The following is a 21,773-nucleotide window of genomic DNA, read 5'->3' on the forward strand; positions in this document are numbered from 1 at the left end:
AGAACCTAGGAAACTAGGAATCAACTGGCAAGAAAACGGGGAGACTGACATGGTGCAGAATGGGACAGGGCAGATCAGGGAGAAAAAATGGAGCAAGGTCTAAAACTCACTTACAAAGATGGATGCATGTCCTAATGGTTGGCTTATGACTTTTATGAGGAAATGGAGGTGATCTATGACTTTTAGAGGAGAAATTATTTTATTTATTTATTTATTTATTTATTTATTTATTTATTTATTTATGGCTGTGTTGGGTCTTTGTTTCTGTGTGAGGGCTTTCTCTAGTTGCGGCAAGTGGGGGCCACTCTTCATCGCGGTGCGCGGGCCTCTCACTATCGTGGCCTCTCCCGTTGCGGAGCACAGGCTCCAGACGCGCAGGCTCAGCAATTGTGGCTCACGGGCCCAGTCGCTCCGCGGCATGTGGGATCTTCCCAGACCAGGGCTCGAACTCGTGTCCCCTGCATTGGCAGGCAGATTCTCAACCACTGCGCCACCAGGGAAGCCCGAGGAGAAATTATTTAATGAAAGCAGTAGTCTGCTGTGACTGACGGCATCAGGCAAAATTTCCTGGAGGTTTACAGAGAGTGGGATAAAGAGTATTTTTTACTGGAAAGGATGTGTGTATGCTGTCATGAGGAAATCGCCAGCTTTGGTTAGTTTATGATTCAAGAAGAGAGAACCCAAGACAAAGGGAGATTTGCTTATAATAGATCAAATACTCTATTAAAATTGTAGAAGGGGCTGATTCTATATAATCTAGACAGTGGTCTGCTACCTATTGACCCTATCACCTATTCCTTGTTTCCCATTCTTCTTTGATCCTGGCCAAGATTCTATTCAAGGAAAGAAGGACTTCTTTCAAGTAGAAAGGGGGTCCACAGAGATGACTATGTGCTTATAAAGCATTAGAAAGAAGCGTTGAAGAAATGGAAGTTAGAGGGCTTCCACTGTCTCTTGGTCTAGGGTTGGATGGTCAGAGGTGTGATTCAGAAAGTACAAATCTGCTTCTGCCGCTCCACTGCAGCCAGAATTGCCTCACGTACATGTGGCAGTAGTGATGCTTCAAACATATCTGTCTGATCTTGCTTGCTGGTAGCCAAAGCAGCAAGAAGATGGCTTCTGCCCTATTTCTGCCTTCTAATTCCCATGTTAATGTATCCTGCTGGATTGAATGCAGTCACATTCAGAATACTAGCCATGTCTTGGAAATATAGTTTTTAGTTTTTTTCTCCTCTGATATGTAAGAAGTTGCATATAAATTATTGGGAATTGAAGATGAAAGGCAATAAGGCATATTATGCTCAAGTCCTTATATCTTTTTTTGTTATCTATGTTAGATTATATAGTTCATTCCTGTAATCTTTTCCTTGTATATTGTCATAGACCCTGTCTATGCTCAGTAACCTCGGTTAAACTTGATGGCACACTAAAAAAAATATGCAAAACACACTACTGGCTCAGCACGAAATTCCTTAAAAGGCAATATAGTGGATCTTTCAGTGTGATGCACCCCTCCCCTGTTTAAAAGGTTCAAAGGTCAGTTCTGGGTTCTGTAATGGGGTGGATTCTTCAGTCTACACTGGCTGCTGAGACCCTCCAAATTTGGCTGTGCCTGCAGGAGGAAAAAGGGAAGTACCACTCCACTCACTCACTCGCACCACATTTTCTTGATCTCATTTCAAGCACATCAGTTTCCTTGCTTGTTTAGCTGTTTGATAATTATATGAAGTGAAAGTGTACTTAGCCCAGTCTGAGTTATTTCTATGTCAATTTGTAAACTTGCACAAGCCTTTGTGATATGGATTAGCTCACATACAACTCCCATTCCTTGAGTAGCTCCTCTTCCCATTGAGCTTTCTGTCTTTTCCTCCTGGCAAAACTGGGATCCTGGTTAAACTCAGTCCTTCCACTTGTGCTGTTCTTGTATATATCCTGCCTGCTCAGATTCTCTACCTAGAAGTTGTATTAGGCAAGTTTCTAAGCATCCGCCCTTCATGATTTTCATCCCCTGGTTATTTAATCAAACTTGAATCTCGGTAGTATTGTAAAGGAACATTCCAAATATATTATTATGCTATAGGTCTTTCAAAAGAGGAATTATCCTGGATCATTTTGGTAGGCCCACTCTACTCACTTGAGCTCCTCAAAGTAGATAAATTTTTCTGGGTGGAGTCAGAGGATGTAGCAGAAGAAGAGTCAGGCAAAAGAGATGGGTAGGAGAGATGACTGAGCCTTGAAACGCATTCTCCGCAGAGCCTCCAAAAAGGAATGTAGCCTTACTGATGCCTTGATCTCAGTCTTGTGTGACTCTAAGCAGAGGAACTATCTGAACCAGGCCATTGTGTGGACTTCTGATATGTAGAACTGTGAGATAATGCATTTGCCCTGTTTCAAGATGCTTAGCTTGTGGTGATATGTTATGGCACTAATAAAAAAATAATACAGAAGTTAAACAGAGACCTCAAACTTAATATTTCCAATTCAGAACTTAGTATATTCCAACTCTTTAAACCCTGATTCCTCTCCAGTCTTCCCTGTCACTAAATGACATCATTTTTCACACACTTACTTGGGTCCAAAATATCAGACTTATTTCTAGATTGTTTTTTCTTTAAAACCCACATCTAACATTCATCAAATACTTTTGGATATTTTTCAAGCATTTCTATATCTGACCCCTTCTCCCCATTTCCATTGATCCCACCCTAGTCTAAGCTACCACCTCTCTCATCAGAAGTTTTGAAATAGCCTCTACTTTGTATTGCCCAAGCAGTATTGATTTCATAGAGCAGCCACAGACATGAAGTTTTGAAAAGGCCAATCAGATAACTTTATTTCCCTATTTAAAGCTCCAGGGACCTCCCATACATTTAGTGTGAAATTCAACTCCTAGGTTCTTTATGATGTGGTCCGTCTGCCTTCTTGGTATTCTCTCCTTTCTTACTGAGGCTGAGCCACATTAACATCCTCTGGTTGTGCTGCCTACAGAATTCATTGTTGCTTCTGGCCTTTCCATGTTTGATTCCTTCTGCCTTGAATGTTCTTTTACCAGATCTTTTAATATCAATACTTTATTTCTTAACATTTTTCAAGTCTTTGCTTAAATATTACTTCATCAGAGACTCTCCCAAATAAAAAGCCAACCACCACCGTTTTTAATCTCCTTGCCCTTCTTTTTCTTTTTCAGAGTGCTTCTTCTTAAATTACATTTACATGTGCCTACTTTTTTCTTGTCATATTAGAATGTAAGCTCCGTGAAGGCAGTGACTTTGCCTTCATTATTACTGATTGCTCAATTGCTAGAACAGTCCCTATTCAAGGCAGATTCTCAAAAAATATTTATGGAATAAAGATAGCATTAAACACAAAGAAACAAATTTAGGCTTACTTCAGGTATCTTTGAGAAGTTTTGATTCATAAGTGTTTGGTTGCAATGTGGGTAGTTAAATGTCCTGAAAGAAAATGCAGTTCGATACTTCAACAGTGAAAAAAATCTGTGAAAGATAGAGCTCTCACAATATAATGAGGCCATTTCCAAAATGCTCATAATACTTTTGATTAAAATCTTACCTAATGATAGGAAGCAATGGATACTTGGAAGTCTCAGCCAACCTCCGTTTATGATTGATGTCTGAAACCATCATCATTTATCAAGTCCTACTTTGGTTGGAAAATGATTTTTCATATGAAATTCCAAGATTTGTGCTTTGCATGTACCTCATTTAGATATTTAGATTTGCTAGGAAGGTGTCTCTGTTCTGGAATGAACAGATCGTGTAAAAGGCTCTAAGAGCTAAGATTATTTAATTTTAGTATCTATTAACATGCTATTTTGTGTTTTGCAACTGTATGATGGGTTTTGATACCCAAGAAGGCATCCTGTTGCCTACTCTTCCAGCTTTATCACCCTAAGATGAAAGTCCAGGTATCTCATTGTATTTTTCCCTAATTCCCTCCTTGGCTTCACGGTTTAAGGCTAGGTTTCTGGCAGCACTAATCTTCAAATGGGTGGCATAAGTGGGGACAAACTGGTGGCTCTCATGAGGACACTGGAGGTTTCATATCATTGCTCAATTCTTTATTTTCACTTTGTTGGCATAATGTTTGTGTTTTTTCCTTTACACTTTCTTTCTAAGATTATTTCTTCCCAAAGCTCAGAGCTTTTGGAATAGCTCTTCCTCATCCAAAAAAGGAAATAAATTTATCCAAAAGTCGCCAAATAATTGAATTTTGGGTACTAGAAGATGTAGTTGTGGGGTTGGTGGAGTTCGTTTTGGTGGTAAGGGGGTCTGTTGTGTTTGTAATGGTGCCCGTGTTGGTGGTAATGGGGTCTGTTGTGTTTGTAACGGAGTCTGTTTTGGTGGTAATGGGGTCTGCTGTGTTTGTAATGGAGTCCGTGTTGTTGGCAATGGGGTCTGTTATGTTTGTGACGGAGTCCGTTTTGGTGGTAATGGGGTCTGTTGTGTTTGTAATGGATTCTGTTGTGTTTGTAAAAGAGTCCGTTTTGGTGGTAATGGGTTCTTTTGTGTCTGTAATGCAGTCCGTGCTGTTGGTGATGGGGTCTCTAGTGTTTGTAACGGAGTCCGTTTTGGTGGTAATGGGTTCTGTTGTGTTTGTAATGGAGTCCGTGTTGTTGGTAATGGGGTCTGTTGTGTTTGTAATGGAGTCCGTGTTGTTGGTAATGGGGTCTGTTGTGTTTGTAATGGAGTCCGTGTTGTTGATGATGGGGTCTGTTGTGTTTGTAATGGAGTCTGTTTCGGTGGTTGTGGGTTCTATTGTGTTTGTAGGGGAGTCCTTTGTTGTAGTTGTTTGTATTGGGGGTAGAGGTGGAAGGAAGCGAGGGTAAAATGGAGGGTATCTAGGGAACTGTGGAGGTCCAGGTGGGTAAGGTCTTGGTCGGAAAGTTGGATTTGGATAACCTGAGCAGAAAGCAGGAAAATGAGGGTGTGGTGGAATTCTCCCTGGGCCATAGGGTGGAGGAGGGGGTCGAACAAGTCCTGGGACAGAAGGAAAGAATGGTGGAGGAGGAGGAAGCAGCAGTGGTCCTAGTTGATATGGTCGCCTGGGGCCTCTGTTACTCTCACCAGACTGTGGAAAAAAAAGAAGTAAACAGTTTTAAATTAGATATTTCAGTGTCAAGCATAAGAATTATATTTTCTGTGGTAGGCAGAATTCTTAGGTGCCTTCCAAGATTCCTGCTCCCTGCTGACCCAGGCTGGCCTGACTTATTGGGTGAGCCCTTTTAAAATAGGTTAAACAGGTCAGAGACAGAAGAAATCAGACAGACTTGAATGTCTTCTGTTGACTTTGAAGCAAAGTGCCATGCAAGGAGAGTATGACTTGGGGAGTAAATGGTAGATGGGCGGTAAGAGCTGGGAGTGGTCCCCGTTCATAACCAGCAAGAAAGTGAGGGCCTCAGTCCTACTAAACAAGGGACTGAATTCTTCCAACAACCATGCAAGCTTGAAAGACGACCCTGGGCTCCAGAGTGGAACACAGTCCTGTCAACACCTTTGGAAACTTCTGAAACCCTGAGCAAGAATCCAACTGAGCCAAGGCCAGAGTCTGACCAAAGAAACGGCAAGATCATAAATGCGTTTTTAAGCTACTAGTTTGTTGTAATTTGTTATGCAGCAATAGAAAACTATTACATTTCTCAAAGTCTCTGTCAGAGAAAAGGTGGAGTTTCTCTTTTGCCTTCTGAATGCCTAATTTCTCAATGAAAGCTGAGGTAATATTGAACGGAAAAGAAGAAAGATTGCAGGTCAAATCATAGTGTTTGCTTAGAGTAAAACGTGTCCTTGCAGTCATTCCAAATGGGGAAAATGTCTCTATATCTCACTCAAGAGTTTAGGATTGTTCCAGGCTTTGAACACTAATAATGTGTGAAGCACATTATTGAGTGGCTACTTTGTGCTCTACGTTAATGTAGGAGCTGTAGGGACACACTCCTGCCTTTTGTGAGTCTATAGACCAAGTAGCTACAATACAAGGTGGTACAAAAATGGCCTGAAGGGAGGCAGAAAGCTAGTCTCTTGGAGTTTCCTGCCCAGGTTTGAATTCTGCGTCTGTTACTTAGAGATTGTGTGGGTGTGGAATCATTTTGGAGATTCTCTTTCCTCATCTGGAAAATGACGTTCCTAAAAGTACTCACCTCCTAGGTCCATTGTGTGGCTTGTGAAATATTGTCTGTCATGTGCTTGGGCCGTGCTTGGCTCAGGTATAGTGATCAAGAAATGTTACCTGCTACTCATTTGTTATTTTAACACCCGGTATGGAGGCTGTAATTTTTGGAAACACAACTTAAAAAAAAATAGCTGAAAAATAGTGCAGGAAACAAATATATTAGAGATATAGATTGATTAGATTTCATTAGAGGAAAGATTAATAATTGTCTCACTGAGAAGGCAGCCTTTGTAAAGAGGCTTAAATAATATGAAATGGGGAAAGGGCATGCAAGTGGAGGGAAAATATGGGAATGCTCTAGGGTGAGAAAGCACAAGTCCTCCTCTACTGAGGGTTCCTATAGGACACACAAGTGCATTTCCTCTTGCTCTCCTCAGGCCCTTCACCTATTGGTTTGTCTGACATTTGCCTTTCCTAACTTTAGAATTACCTTAAATTGTCTGTCTCCTTGATTCCTTATCACAAGTTCTTGAATAGTGCTGGCAGATGGCAAAAACACTGTGCCATCACAAATTATGGTTCTTCAGTGCTGCCCTGCAATCCTTTCAAGTATTTGAGGTTTGTTTTTCACATTCCCTAGTGGTCTGTGATTTTCAGAGTGAATGCCAATTTTATTAAAACTCTCTGCCTCTTCCTGAGCCTCCATCCCCCATTCCAAGATGATTTTCCTTCTACTTCTCCAAAATGATGCAAGCAATTAGAAATGAACTATATAATTTAGTGGCCAGACAACCATAAAGTCACTGATATTGAGATATTTCCTTTTCCTTTACAAGTAACATCTCAGGGCTCTGTCAGTTTTCCTTTTTCCTTCCTGTCCTTCATATGTGCCTTTCAACTGGCTTGTTTTCCTCAGTAAGCAACTAACCCTTATGTTCAATTTACCTCTTTAAAAAAGGTCCACTTTCAACCATGCTTTCCCTTGTTGTTATCAGTCTCTTCACCTCTTTCCCTTATAGCAAATCTCTCTGAAAGGGTAGTGTAGGTTTGCTAACCGCACTTCTTAATTTCTATTCACTCTTCAACCTGGCTTCTTCCTCCAACATGCCAGTATTATTGGTAGTACCAATGAAGCAGTAAAATGCCAAGGCTCTCCTCTAAACCAGTACTCTTGTTGTTTGCCCTCTATAGCTAGCGATAGTTTATTGGATTTTGCAGGACATTTGACCCACGGGCTGACAAGCCAAAGGCTAGTCAGGGTGTTTGAAAAGTTTAGAATTTGATTTTTAATTGGCAAGGAAACAAATCCTTAGTGAGGAGAAAATATTTCACATCATTTTCATTGTTGACACAAACAATTAGGTAAAAGTACCCTTGCCTGCTAAGGATATCCTGATATTGATCTAAAAGTTATGTCTAAAGAAAAATCTTCATAGTAAATGTATGTTCTTTTCCTAATCTCTTAACCCAACCACAGTGATTAGCTGTTTTTCCACAACTGGGCAAAGGTAGTGAGCTTGGTAAAAATGATGAAACTACTATGTCAGTAGGAAAAACTACCCTCTCACTGGGCTATAATTGGAACTGATCTCCTGCATTATTTGGTTTAGGACAAATCCACCTCATGGATACTTTGGACCTAAATTTATTTCTATTTTAATAGGATTAATAGTAAACTTTTGTCTTTCTTTGAGGATTAAATGAGATAATGTCTGTAAATTATTTTGCATTATGTAAAATTATGTGTAACAGAATGAACATTCAAAAGATTTCATGCTGAATATTACTACTCACCTTGCCCATATGTGAAGGATATGCTACCCGTTACATTTCTAACATTCAGTAGTTATTAATGATCATGAGTCTCATATAATTAAGTTGAGGAAAGGCTTATTTCTGTTTAAACTGCTTATGCTAAACTGCTTATATTATTGGAATTCTCAAATTTATTTTGCAAAAAAAAAAAATCATTATGTAGATAAAGTCTGATCCATTAAATCAAGAAAATGTATTTCTCATATTCTGAGGACATAAACGTATTGAAAGTCAGCTTTAAGATTAGGATAGTAAGATATGATATGTACTTTTAAATATGTCTATATGTTTAATTGGCTTATCAAAAATTATGTCATATCTATAAAACACTTAATAATATAATGCACTAATATGCACGTAGGCCAAGGTCGGACTCCCTGAATGACCTATTGAATGGCCTGGTTTTATTCAAGTGTCTGAGAGTAGGTGGAAGAAGCATTATTTGATGTTTCAGAATGATATAATTTTATGTTGCCTGTTTTGTGAAAGTCCTAACCTTCTGAAAAAAAGTTTTCTCTTTCCAATTGGTATAAAAGATTTTATAGATCTTTGGTAGAAATTACCCTGGAATTAATCTCCTCTTCCCAACATTGGAATTCATCTATCCCTACTTTGAGATTGATTATCATTTCATTACTTAAAAAACCCAAAAACTTGTGGGTTTTTTATCCTTTGCAATTTAAAGTATTTAGTAGCCTCTATGGTCCTTTCTACAAGATATGTTAATATAAATGTTTATAGTTTCTCAAAAGTCACATGCATAGCTTCTCCTGAGTCCTTGGCAAAATGCCTATCCCCAGGTCCTCCTCTCAGGCACTCTTATTCATTCTGGGATGAAGCATGGAAAATATAGTATATTTTTAATAAGTGAGTCAGTTTACTCTGACATAGACGATCCATGAACACTATGTTGACCATAACTGTTCTATTTTAACTATCTCATTTTATAGATGAGGAAACAGAGTCCCAGTAAAATTAAACAACAAAATTAAATATCAAAGATATTCAAATAATGTCTTTAAGTATATTATATTGGATCAAAAACTTGCAATCAGTTTGTTTTGCTTAGTTGTGAAATTGCTGAAGTATGGGGACCCACATTTGTACATGTCTGCATAAAGCAGTCTGACATTACAGATCTAAACTTTCCAAATATTGAAATTAAATTAACTTTTAAATTTAAAAGTAAATTAAAACACTAGAACTGTGCTTCAACAATGATTGCTAGCTACTAATATATAAGGAAAGGTGATATCGTTAATGCAAAAAGAAATCTGATGTAATAGTTGTGAGAAAAATGTGAATATGTGAGTAATGAGACTTACCGAGAAACATGTTACAAGAGCCAAAAGGCCCAAGATCAAGTACAGTGGTTTCATCCTTATGGTTATTCCTGAAAGTAAGCACAATGGCTGATCAGCATTCCTTTTTAATACTACTATTTGGAAAGTGTCCCAAGGCTTGTATATGATTAGTACCGTAATACTACTGTAGCGTTTTAGGAATTTTGCCTAATATTATTTTGGACTCAGTATTATTATCGGTAGGCTTATAACATTCAAATATAGAATGATGAAATTAGTTTTCACTTTTGATTTGTAAATGGCAAAAAATTATTCAGAAAGAATTTATGCTATAGAAGTTTTTATGAGTAAGTTTTTGGCTTTCATAAGTTACTACTTTGAAATGGACACTTATTTGGATTTGAGTAACTTGGTATTTTTAAATAGTGGTTACAGGATTTTGTAGATTTCTGCAGACTTGTATTTGAGATATTAATTTTTAAAACTAGATCATATGTTTTAAATTTAATTTCTTGGTATATCTCAAAAATAAGGAAAGCAAAAGTATCACCCTGCTAGATACAGTTTAAAGAAAAATGATCACATAATATAAATCCTAGTTTTAACAACATTCTACTAAGTTGTTTCAGTCCATGATGAGTGGTCACAAAGAACTTCAAAAAATCCACACATGGTATATCAAAGACCTGAGCAGAGAAGAGAGGTGTCCAGGTATTTTACTCTCAGTTGGCTCAAAACTGACAATATATTTGAAGTACATGATAGCTTGAGTTGTGGGAAAGCAACTCCATGCACCCTTGTGCAGTCTAGTTTGTGGACAGTCATCTCTGCCCATCAACTGAGTGTGTTGGCTGAACAATCTGAATCTTGAAATGATCCTAGGGAAAAAAATTTCATTGAATATTCTATTATATGTGCATATAGTTATATTTTTAAGCATCATTTTTCCTATGACACATTCTTAAAAGCTCTGAAAAACAAAGCCAAACAAATAATAAAAATATACTGTAGAATTATTCTCTCAGAGTACATCTGGTAGTATTCTGGTCATTATGAAGCTCAAAAATCATTAAGGTACATCAGGGGGAAAAGTTGATTGATTGTGTAATTGATGGATTAATTGTCTCAGGGGCCCAAAATAAAAGCTTTATTCTGACATATAGAATTTCTTAAAATTTAATGCATTTTATGGCTAACCAAATTTTATGTAAGACACATATTATTCTATTGTTGAAAATGAACGTACTAAAAAGAGCCCATAAAAATGATGTCTTTGGGGGCTTCCCTGGTGGCGCAGTGGTTGAGAATCTGCCTGCCAATGCGGGGGACACGGGTTCGAGCCCTGGTCTGGGAAGATCCCACATGCCGCGGAGCAACTAGGCCCGTGAGCCACAATTACTGAGCCTGCGCGTCTGGAGCCTGTGCTCCGCAACGGCAGAGGCCGCGATGGTGAGAGCCCCGTGCATCGCGATGAAGAGTGGCCCCCGCTTGCCGCAACTGGAGAAAGCCCTCTCACAGAAACGAAGACCCAACACAGCCATAAATAAATAAATAAATAAATTTAAAATAAATGTGATTTGAATAAAATATAAAATCTGGTTTAAAAAAAAAATGATGTCTTTGAAAGTCTGAGAAAATTTTAGATTTCAAAGTAAAAATTCTTTAGTTTATATTTTCATGTGCTTACCCTTGCATAAGGAGCCTTCTCAGGGCTGATTATTCTGCTGGTCAAAATGAATCCTGCTAGGTACTTTATGAAAGATGTCAAACAAAGTAGGGAAAGAACACAAAATCTCAGCTTTTATATAAGTGCAAGCGATATCTAGTGACAATAAGGAAAAGGCTAGTTGGAAGATTGTGTTGATGTTCTTTAAACAAAGTTACGAAAGTTGTCCTTGCCAATTTGGCAATTTTTTCTGCATGTATTTTCTTTTCATTTCTGAGGCGCTTTGTCCCATTCAATACTTGGTATTTCCTGATGAAACATATATTATACCATGAATCACCATGTCCTCTTGTCTTGGTAAATTAGTCTGGAGACTGGAATGCACCATTGCCTCTTTATCTTGAAGAAAAAGCACAAAGTGTTCTATTTCAAGTAATTTTAATTTTGATATCATCATATTTACTATTTTATCTAAAATTTAAATACATTATATGGGAAATTAAAACATCAAATTATTTTAAAATTAAACTCTAACCTAATCTGGAGAGAATTTGGGGGAATGATCTAGAATTAAAATTAGAAGTCATTGTTAAATAGATGTTGCTAAATACCACACACATTACCATAGCCAGTTAGTACCAGAGCATCTCAAATATATTGCTTGACTGTTGGAATACTAGGCTATATCTTTTGTGTTTTATGTTTCTATTGTTTTTTCAGTTGAGATAATGAAATTGTATTACTGTTTTACGCTTGGTCATTTCTCCATGTCTGATCCTATATATTTTTTCTCTCATTTATGTAACATTGGTTTAGTTGAGTCAGTTATTTTGAGAGATGAGAAAAATGAATGCTTGGAATAGAATTTTGATCTAAGTTTTGGAAATAGCAAGAGAAAAAAATCTAGTGGTGGAAGAAGGAGAATAGTTGAAAGATTTGTGCAGTTGCTGAATCTGATCTATAGTAATTCTCTGTGTCTGTAATTGTTTCAAGATATTTACATTATTTAAAAGACTCTTACATGGACATTTTAAAGGAAGCTTCCTTTTATTATTGAAGATATAAAACAGTAGTCTGAGACAATGTTCTAAAAGGTCATTTGGTGCTCGCCATTATTAAGTTGGGAAATCACAAGGCAGGATAGGGTGAAATGAGATCTCTTATCATCTCTGTTTTACACATAGGCACTAATGAACCTAAGTCTGCTCATTTCAAGGCCTGAATACTGAGTTAACCAGGATTCTGTGTTGCTTCCCCAATCTACATAACCTTCCTCACCTTACAAAGATTAGGTGTCATAGTGTGCTGCAGAGATTAATCAAGTGAGTTTATAGTCAGGTACTTTAACTTCAATGCCCAATATTAATATTTATTTCTTGGCTTATATCAGACTAGCTATTTCACCTCATTTGCCTCAAATTTTTCAGTTGAAAATGTGGGTATTTATAATTTTGATGCCATGGAGTTTAGTTATTCCTTTGTTCATTCATTCACTCATTCACCATTTGTTGAATTCCTATTGGGTGTCCGGCACAGGGCCAGTTGTTAAGACACAGGGTATTGAAATGTTTGTTCTTAAAAATATTTTGGTGGGGGGAGCTTCAAGATGGCGGAGGAGTAAGAAGTGGAGGTCACCTTCCTCCCCACAAAGACATCAAATATACATCTACATGTGGAACAACTCCTACAGAACATATATTGAATGCTGGCAGAAGACGACAGACTTCCCAAAAGGCAAGAAAATCCCCATGTACCTGGGTAGGGTAAAAGAAAAAAGAAAAATCAGAGACAAAAGAATAGGGATGGGACCTGCACCAGTGGGAGGGAGCTGTGAAGGAGGAAAGGTTTCCACACACTAGGAAGCCCCTTCGCGGGCGGAGACTGCGGGTGGCGGAGGGGGGAAGCTTCGGAGCCATGGAGGAGAGCGTAACAACAGGGGTGCAGAGGGCAAAGCGGAGAGATTCCCGCACAGAGGATCGGTGCCGACCAGCACTCACCAGCCTGAGAGGCTTGTCTGCTCAGCCGCCGGGGCGGGCGGGGCTGGGAGCTGAGGCTCGGGCTTCGGTCGGATCCCAGGGAGAGAACTGGTGTTGGCGGCATGATCACAGCCTGAAGGGGGCTAGTGCACCCCAGCTAGCCGGGAGGGAGTCCGGGAAAAGGTCTGGAGCTGCCTAAGAGACAAGAGACTTTTTCTTCCCTCTTTGTTTCCTGGTGCGCGAGGAGAGGGGATTCAGAGCGCCGCTTAAAGGAGCTCCAGAGATGGGCGCGAGCCGCGGTTATCAGCGCGGACCCCAGAGACGGGCATGAGACACTAAGGCTGCTGCTGCCGCCACCAAGAAGCCTGTGTGCGAGCACAGGTCACTATCCACACCTCCCCTACCGGGAGCTGGTGCAGCCCGCCACTGCCAGGGTCCCGTGACCCAGGGACAACTTACCCGGGAGAACGCACGGCGCGCCTCAGGCTGGTGCAACGTCATGCCGCCTCTGCCGCCGCAGGCTCGCCCTGCATCCGTACCCTTCCCTCCCCACCGCCTGAGTGAGCCAGAGCCCCCGATGCAGCTGCTCCTTTAACCCTGTCCTGTCTGAGTGAAGAACAGACGCCCTCAGGCGACCTACATGAAGAGGCGGGGCCAAATCCAAAGCTGAACTCCGGGAGCTGTGCGAACAAAGAAGAGAAAGGGAAATCTCTCCCAGCAGCCTCAGGAGCAGCGGATTAAATCTCCACAGTCAACTTGATGCACCCTGCATCTGTGGAATACCTGAAGAGACAAAGAATCATCCCAAATTGATGAGGTGGACTTTGGGAGCAACAATATATATATATGTTCCCCTTTTTCTCTTTTTGTGAGTGGGCATGTGTATGCATCTTTGTGTGATTTTGTCTGTATAGCTTTATTTTTACCATTTGTCCTAGGGTTCAGTCTGTCCATCTTTTTTTTTTTTTTTTTTTAGTATAGTTTTTACTGCTTGTTATCATTGGTGGATTTGTTATTTGGTTTGGTTGCTCTCTTCTTTCTTTCCTTCTTTTTTTTTTTTACTACTTTAAAAAATTTTTATTTTTAATAATTAATTTTTATTTTAATAACTTTTTTATTATATTATATTTTATTTTATTTTATGTTCTTCTTTCTTTCTTTTTTCTCCCTTTTATTCTGAGCTGTGTGGATGACAGGCTTCTGTGCTCCAGCCAGGTGACAGGGCTGTGCCTCTGAGGTGGGAGAGCCAAGTTCAGGACACTGGTCCACAAGAGACCTCCCAGCTCCACGTAATATCAAATGGCGAAAATCTCCCAGAGATCTCCATCTCAATGCCAAGACCCAGCTCCACTCAACGACCAGCAAGCTACAGTGCTGAACACCCTATGCCAAACAACTAGCACGACAGGAACACAACACCATCCATTAGCGGAGAGGCTGCCTAAAATCCTAATAAGGCCACAGACACCCCCAAACACACCACCAGATGTGGACCTGCCTACCAGAAAGACAAGATCCAGCCTCATCCACCAGAACACAGGCACTAGTCCCCTCCACCAGGAAGCCTACACAACCCACTGAATTAACCTTAGCCACTGGGGGCAGACACCAAAAAAAAAAAAAAAAAAAACGGGAACTATGAACCTGCAGCCTGGGAAAGGAGACCCCAAACACAATAAGTTAAGCAAAATGAGGAGACAGAGAAACAAACAGCAGATGAAGGAGCAAGGTAAAAACCCACCAGACCAAACAAATGAAGAGGAATTAGGCAGTCTACCTGAAAAAGAATTCAGAGTAATGATAGTAAAGATGATCCAAAATCTTGGAAATAGAATGGAGAAAATACAAGGAAACGTTTAACAAGGACCTAGAAGAACTAAAGAGCAAACAAACAGTGATGAACAACACAATAACTGAAATTAAAAATTCTCTAGAAGGGATCAATAGCAGAATAACCGAGGCAGAAGAACGGATAAGTGACCTGGAATATAAAATAGTGGAAATAACTACTGCAGAGCAGAATAAAGAAAAAAGAATGAAAAGAATTGAGGACAGTCTCAGAGACCTCTGGGACAATATTAAACTCACCAACATTCAAATTATAGGGGTCCGTGAAGAAGAAGAGAAAAAGAAAGGGACTGAGAAAATATTTGAAGAGATTATAGTTGAAAACTTCCCTAATATGGGAAAGGAAATAGTTAATCAAGTTCAGGAAGCACAGAGAGCCCCATGCAGGATAAGTCCAAGGAGAAACATGCCAAGACACATATTAATCAAACTATCAAAAATTAAAGACAAAGAAAACATATTAAAAGCAGCAAGGGAAAAATAACAAATAACACGCAAGGGAATCCCCATAAGGTTAACAGTTGATCTTTCAGCAGAAACTCTGCAAGCCAGAAGGGAGTGGCAAGACATGTTTAAAGTGATGAAAGGGAAAAACCTACAACCAAGATTACTCTACCCAGGAAGTATCTCATTCAGATTTGACAGAGAAATTAAAACCTTTAGAGATAAGCAAAAGTTAAGAGAATTCATCACCACCAAACCAGATTTACAACAAATGCTAAAGGAACTTCTCTAGGCAGAAAACGCAAGAGAAGGAAGACACCTACAATAACAAACACAAAACAATTAAGAAAATGGTAATAGGAACATACATATCAATAATTATCTTAAATGTAAATGGATTAAATGCTCCAACCAAAAGACATAGACTGGCTGAATGGATACAAAAACAAGATCCGTAAATATGTTGTCTAAAAGAGACCCACTTCAGACCTAGGGAAACATACAGACTGAAAGTGAGGGGATGGAAAGAGATATTACATGCAAATGGAAATCAAAAGAAAGCTGAAGTAGCAATTCTCATATCAGACAAAATAGACTTCAAAACAAAGACTATTACAAGAGACAAAGAAGGACACTACATAATGATCAAGGGATCAATCCAAGACAAAGATATAACAATTGTAAATATTTATGCACCCAACATAGGAGCACCTCAATACATAAGGCAAATGCTAACAGCCATAAAAGGGGAAATCGACAGTAACACAATCATAGTAGGGGACTTTAACACCCCACCTTCACCAATGGACAGATCATCAAAATAAAAATAAATAAGGAAACACAAGCTTTAAATGATACATTAAACAAGATGGACTTAATTGATATTTATAGGACATTGCATCCAAAAACAACAGAATACACTTTCTTCTCAAGTGCTCATGGAATATTCTTCAGGATAGATCATATCTTGGGTCACAAATAAAGCCCTGTTAAATTTAAGAAAATTGATATCATATCAAGTATATTTTCTGACCACAACGCTATGAGACTAGATATCAATTACAGGAAAAAATCTGTAAAAAATACAAACACATGGAGGCTAAACAATACACTACTTAATAACCAAGAGATCACTGAAGAAATCAAAGAGGAAGTCAAAAAATACCTAGAAACAAATGACAATGAAAACACGACGACCCAAAACCTATGGGATGCAGCAAAAGCAGTTCTAAGATGGAAGTTTATAGCAATACAATCCTAACTTAAGAAACAAGAAACATCTCAAATAAACAACCTAACCTTACACTTAAAGCAATTAGAGAAAGAAGAACAAAAACCCCACAAAATTAGCAGAAGGAAGAAATCATAAAGATCAGATCAGAAATAAGTGAAAAAGAAATGAAGGAAATGATAGCAAAAATCAATAAAACTAAAAGTTGGTTCTTTGAGAAGATAAACAAAATTGATAAACCATTAGCCAGACTCATCAAGATAAAAAGGGAGAAGACTCAAATCTATAGAATTAGAAATGAAAAAGGAGAAGTAACCACTGACACTGCAGAAATACAAAGGATCATGAGAGATTACTACAAGCAACTATATGCCAATAAAATGGACAACCTGGAAGAAATGGACAAATTCTTAGAAATGCACAACCTTCCGAGACTGAACCAGGAAGAAATAGAAAATATGAGCAGGCCAATCACAAGCACTGAAATTGAGACTGTGATTAAAAATCTTCCAACAAACAAAAGCCCAGGACCAGATGGCTTCACAGGCGAATTCTATCAAACATTTAGAGAAGAGCTAATATCTATCCTTCTCAAACTCTTTGAAAATACAGCAGAGGGAGGAACACTCCCAAACTCATTCTACAAGGCCACCATCACCCTGATACCAAAACCAGACGAAGATGTCACAAAGAAAGAAAACTACAGGCCAGTATCACTGATGAACATAGATGCAAAAATCCTCAACAAAATACAAGCAAACAGAATCCAACAGCACATTTAAAGGATCATAGACAATGATCAAGTGGGGTTTATCCCAGGAATGCAAGGATTCTTCAGTATACACAAATCAATCAATACGATACACCGTATTAACAAACTGATGGAGAAAAACCGTATGATCATCTCAGTAGATGCAGAGAAAGCTTTTGACAAAATTCAACACCCATTTATGATAAAAACCCTCCAGAAAGTAGGCATAGAGGGAACTTACCTCAACATAATAAAGGGCATATATGACAAACCCACAGCCAACATCATTCTCAATGGTGAAAGACAGAAAGCATTTCCACTAAGATCAGGAACAAGGCAAGGTTGCCCACTCTCACCACTATTATTCAACATAGCTTTGGAAGTTTTAGCCACAGCAATCAGAGAAGAAAAGAAATAAAAGGAATCCAAATCAGAAAAGAAGAAGTAAAGCTGTAACTGTTTGCAGATGACTTGATACTATACATAGAGAATCCTAAAGATGCCATCAGAAAACTACTAAAGCTAATCAATGAATTTAGTAAAGTAGCAGGATATATAATTAATGCACAGATCTCTTGCATTCCTATACACTGATGATGAAAAATCTGAAAGTGAAATTAAGAAAACACTTCCATTTACCATTGCAACAAAAAGAATAAAATATCTAGGAATAAACCTATCTAAGGAGACAAAAGACCTGTATGCAGAAAATTATAAGACACTGATGAAAGAAATTAAAGATGATACAAATAGATGGAGAGCTATACCATGTTCTTGGATTGGAAGAATCAACATTGTGAAAATGACTCTACTACCCAAAGCAATCTACAGATTCAATGCAATCCCTATCAAACTACCAGTGGCATTTTTCACAGAAGTAGAAAAAAAAATTTCACAATTTGTATGGAAACACAAAAGACCCCGAATAGCTAAAGCAATCTTGAGAAGGGAAAATGGAGCTGGAAGAATCAGGCTCCCAGACTTCAGACTATACTACAAAGCTACAGTAATTAAGACAGTATGGTACTGGCACAAAAACAGATATATAGATCAATGGAATAGGATAGAAAGCCCAGAGATAAACCCTCGCACATATGGTCACCTTATATTTGATAAAGGAGGCAAGAATATACAATGGAGAAAAGCAGCCTCTTCAATAAGTGGTGCTCAGAAAACTGGACAGCTACATGTAAAACAATAAAATTAGAACACTCCCTGACACCATACACAAAAATAAAGTCAAAATGGATTAAAGACCTAAATGTAAGCCAGACACTATCAAATCTTAGAGGAAAACATAGGCAGAACACTCTATGACATAAATCAAAGCAAAATCCTTTTTGACCCATCTCCTAGAGAAATGGAAATAAAAATAAAAATAAACAAATGGGACTTAATGAAACTTAAAAGCTTTTGCACAGCAAAGGAAACCATAAACAAGATGAAAAGACAACCCCAGAATGGGAGAAAATATTTGCAAATGAAGCAACTGACAAAGGATTAATCTCCAAGATTTACAAGCAGCTCATACAGCTCAATATCAAAAAAACAAACAACCCAATCCAAAAATGGGCAGAAGACCTAAATAGACATTTCTGCAAAGAAGATATACAGATTGCCAACAAACACATGAAACTCTTAATGATCATAAATCGTTAGAGAAATGCAAATCAAAACTACAATGAGCTATCACCTCACAGTGGTCAGAATGGCCATCATGAAAAAATCTACAAACAATAAATGCTGGAGAGGGTGTGGAGAAAAGGGAACCCTCTTGCACTGTTGGTGGGAATGTAAATTGATACAGCCACTATGGAGAACAGTATGTAGGTTCCTTAAAAAACTAAAAATAGAACTACCTTATGACCCAGCAATCCCACTACTGGGCATATACCCTGAGAAAACCATAATTCAAAAAGAGTCATGTACCACAATGTTCATTGCATCTCTATTTACAATAGCCAGGACATGGAAGCAACCTTAGTGTCTATCAACAGATGAATGCATAAAGAAGATTTGCCACATACATACAATGGAATATTACTCAGCCATAAATAGGAACGAAATTGAGTGATTTATAGTGAGGTGGATGGACCTAGAGTCTGTCATACAGAGTGAAGTAAGTCAGAAAGAGAAAAACAAATATCATATGCTAACACATATATGTGGAATCTAAAAAACAAAAAAAAAATGGTTATGAAGAACCTAGGGGCAAGACAGGAATAAAGACAGAGACCTACTAGATAATGGACTTGAGGATACGGGGAGGGGGAAGGGTAAGCTGGGACAAAGTGAGTGGCATGGACATATATACACTACAAATGTAAAATAGATAGCTAGTGGGAAGCAGCTGCATAGCAGAGGGAGATCAGCTCGATGCTTTTTGACCACCTAGAGGGGTGGAATAGGGAGGGTGGGAGGGAGGGAGATGCAAGAGGGAAGAGATATGCATTTATATGTATATGTATAACTGATTCACTTGGTTATAAAGCAGAAACTAGCACACTATTGTAAAGCAGTTATACTCCAATAAGGATGTTAAAAAAAGAAAAAAAAGAAAAAGAAGAGTAACAAAATAAAGCAGTTGTAAAAAAATAAATAAATAAATTGTTGGACTATAACATCTATGTTGGGTATGAAAGTTGAAGGTGGACTCTGGAGGGAAGGTCAAGGAACCAGAGAGCCTATTGAGTTTAAAGAGTTCCTATAGTGAGAATAGCTAAGTGCAATATCTGGGAGTATGGGAAGTTTTGATCAAAGATGTTTTGATCAGGTGTATCTTGACTGTATAGGTGAGGTGTATCTGTGTGATGACAGCAAGGTTCAGGTTACTTGCGTAGCTGAAGGGAAATAAAGGTCGTTCAATATGGTGAGATCAAGGAATAGAATAATCTGGGTTCTAAGGGATTGTCGGTGTGGACTGTGATATTTCCTGGAACTATGGTGGCATTTGGGATAAACATCATCAATGCAAAGTTTTGTAGAGAGTGAAAGTGATGCCAGAGAGCTTGATTGACAGCAGCAATAGTGAAGAAGGAGGAATGGCTAAATGGCACAGATTTTATTTAAGTGGGGATTATCTTTTAGACTTTACTGTAGTAATAACAGCAGCAAACCTCTGAATGAATATCTGAAAAACACCCATTTTTTTCTCTTGTGTCATGTGTTGGCAACTGCTGGCAGCATGTTTCTGCAGCTCTGTTGTATGTGTCTTCTCATTCCAGGACCCAGGTTGAAGAAAGAGTCTCTATTTAAGATGTGCAGCTTTTATAATATAAAAGAAAAAAGCACAAGAGAAAGAGTGTTGGAATTCCTGCTTTCAATTTGCCTATTTTATCTTGAGCCAAGCCTGCCAATGAGATAGGGAGCTATACTCTATATAGAGGGAGGGATGTGCTGTAAACCTTATGGCAACTAGTGGAAATGTGAAATCCTCTTTTTTATAAGGAGGTGGAAGTAAATAGTTGGGAATGCTAGTATCATCTACAGTTGGGAAGCAATAGCCAAGAGAATGACAAATCCAACTATTTCCCTGAGATTGAGAGGTGAGGAACAATGAATAGCTTCCATTTGAGAGGGTACCTTCATTTCTTGTAAAGAGACAATCTTCATCTTTGAAAATCTAATTCCTTCTTCTTTCTGTAGGATGAAGTTTTATTAATTATCACCTTTTTAAAATTAAACATTCAATTTCTCATTTTCAACTGGATATAATTCCTAATTCATCTTTCCTAATACAAAATTATGTTCTTGATTGCATTACCTTTTCAAGCCACCAGCCTGTTTCTTTTTGGTCTTTTTAATATAAAACCTCTTTTGTTGTTTACTCACTTTTCACCCCTTAACTTTTTTTTTTTTTTAATAATTTGAACCATATTGGGACTCTTATTTCCAAACATTTTGTTGTTCATATGCTCCTAGTACTTCTCATTTTTTCCTTCTTTTTTCTTTTCTCTCTTTTTAAAAGTGTTGAAACGTTCTTTCTTAAACCTTTTTTTCCTCTTGGCTTTTATGAAACATTTCTTAGTTCTCTCACCTCTGATTGCTTCGTTTCTATCTGCTTTCCTTGCTTTTCTTTCTTCTGGTCTAAGTATGGGTTTCCCTCATAATTCTCTCTTTATCTCCCCTGCACCTCCTGCTTTTCTCTCTCAAGTTCTATTCCCCACCCCCTGCCCACCGCCTTTCTCATTCCTCTCTCTTCATCTTTCTTCCTCTTCTCTTTTTTTATAGTATGGTAATATACAGGAAAATTTGTGTTTTGAAAATGTGCTCTAAATTATGCTGTGGAGTTTGTGCACTCCTGGTTGAAAGAAGCTTTTTCTTATAAAATTCCAGGATAAGCAGAACACAAAGCTGACTGGTCCATCACAATAGATTTTTAATTTGTTTCTCCATAATAGTGTGCTAGGCATTTCTAGTGGGAGAAGTGAAAGGCATGGACTATGCTAGCCAGGTCTGAGTGCCTGCTGTTTATTCACCTACTGTGTGTCCTTGGTAGTTGATTAACCTCTATGTACCTCAGTTTCCCTATCTCTAGAGTGTCAATAATAATGGGAATTATTTTATAGGGTTATAGTGAGTATTAAATAGTTATATGTCAAGCTCTTAGAAC

The 21,773-nt window shown here is 38.3% G+C and overlaps 1 protein-coding gene across 1 annotated transcript; it reads right to left on the reverse strand.

The window, feature by feature from the left end:
- Positions 1-511: 511 nt before the first annotated feature.
- LOC309627896 (uncharacterized protein) lies at positions 512-12,872 on the reverse strand. The gene is made up of 3 exons (XM_082390279.1): positions 10,933-12,872; positions 9,267-9,334; positions 512-5,088 (listed from the first exon to the last, which is right to left on the reverse strand). Exons 2-3 carry the CDS (start codon positions 9,318-9,320, stop codon positions 4,180-4,182), a joined length of 963 nt encoding a protein of 320 aa, XP_082246405.1. The 5' UTR covers positions 9,321-9,334; positions 10,933-12,872; the 3' UTR covers positions 512-4,179.
- Positions 12,873-21,773: the final 8,901 nt, after the last annotated feature.

The sequence above is a fragment of the Balaenoptera borealis genome (genome assembly GCF_965194805.1).
Source record: "Balaenoptera borealis genome assembly, chromosome: 4".
In the NCBI taxonomy this organism is placed as follows: Eukaryota; Metazoa; Chordata; class Mammalia; order Artiodactyla; family Balaenopteridae; genus Balaenoptera; species Balaenoptera borealis.

Coding starts and splice junctions, on each gene's coding strand:
- LOC309627896 (XM_082390279.1), bottom strand. CDS start 9,320: ATGAAACCACTGTACTTGATCTTGGGCCTTTTGGCTCTTGTAACATGT. Junction 5,089..9,266: donor CTCTTGTAACATGTTTCTCG/GTAAGTCTCATT, acceptor TTTTTTCCACAG/TCTGGTGAGAGTAACAGAGG.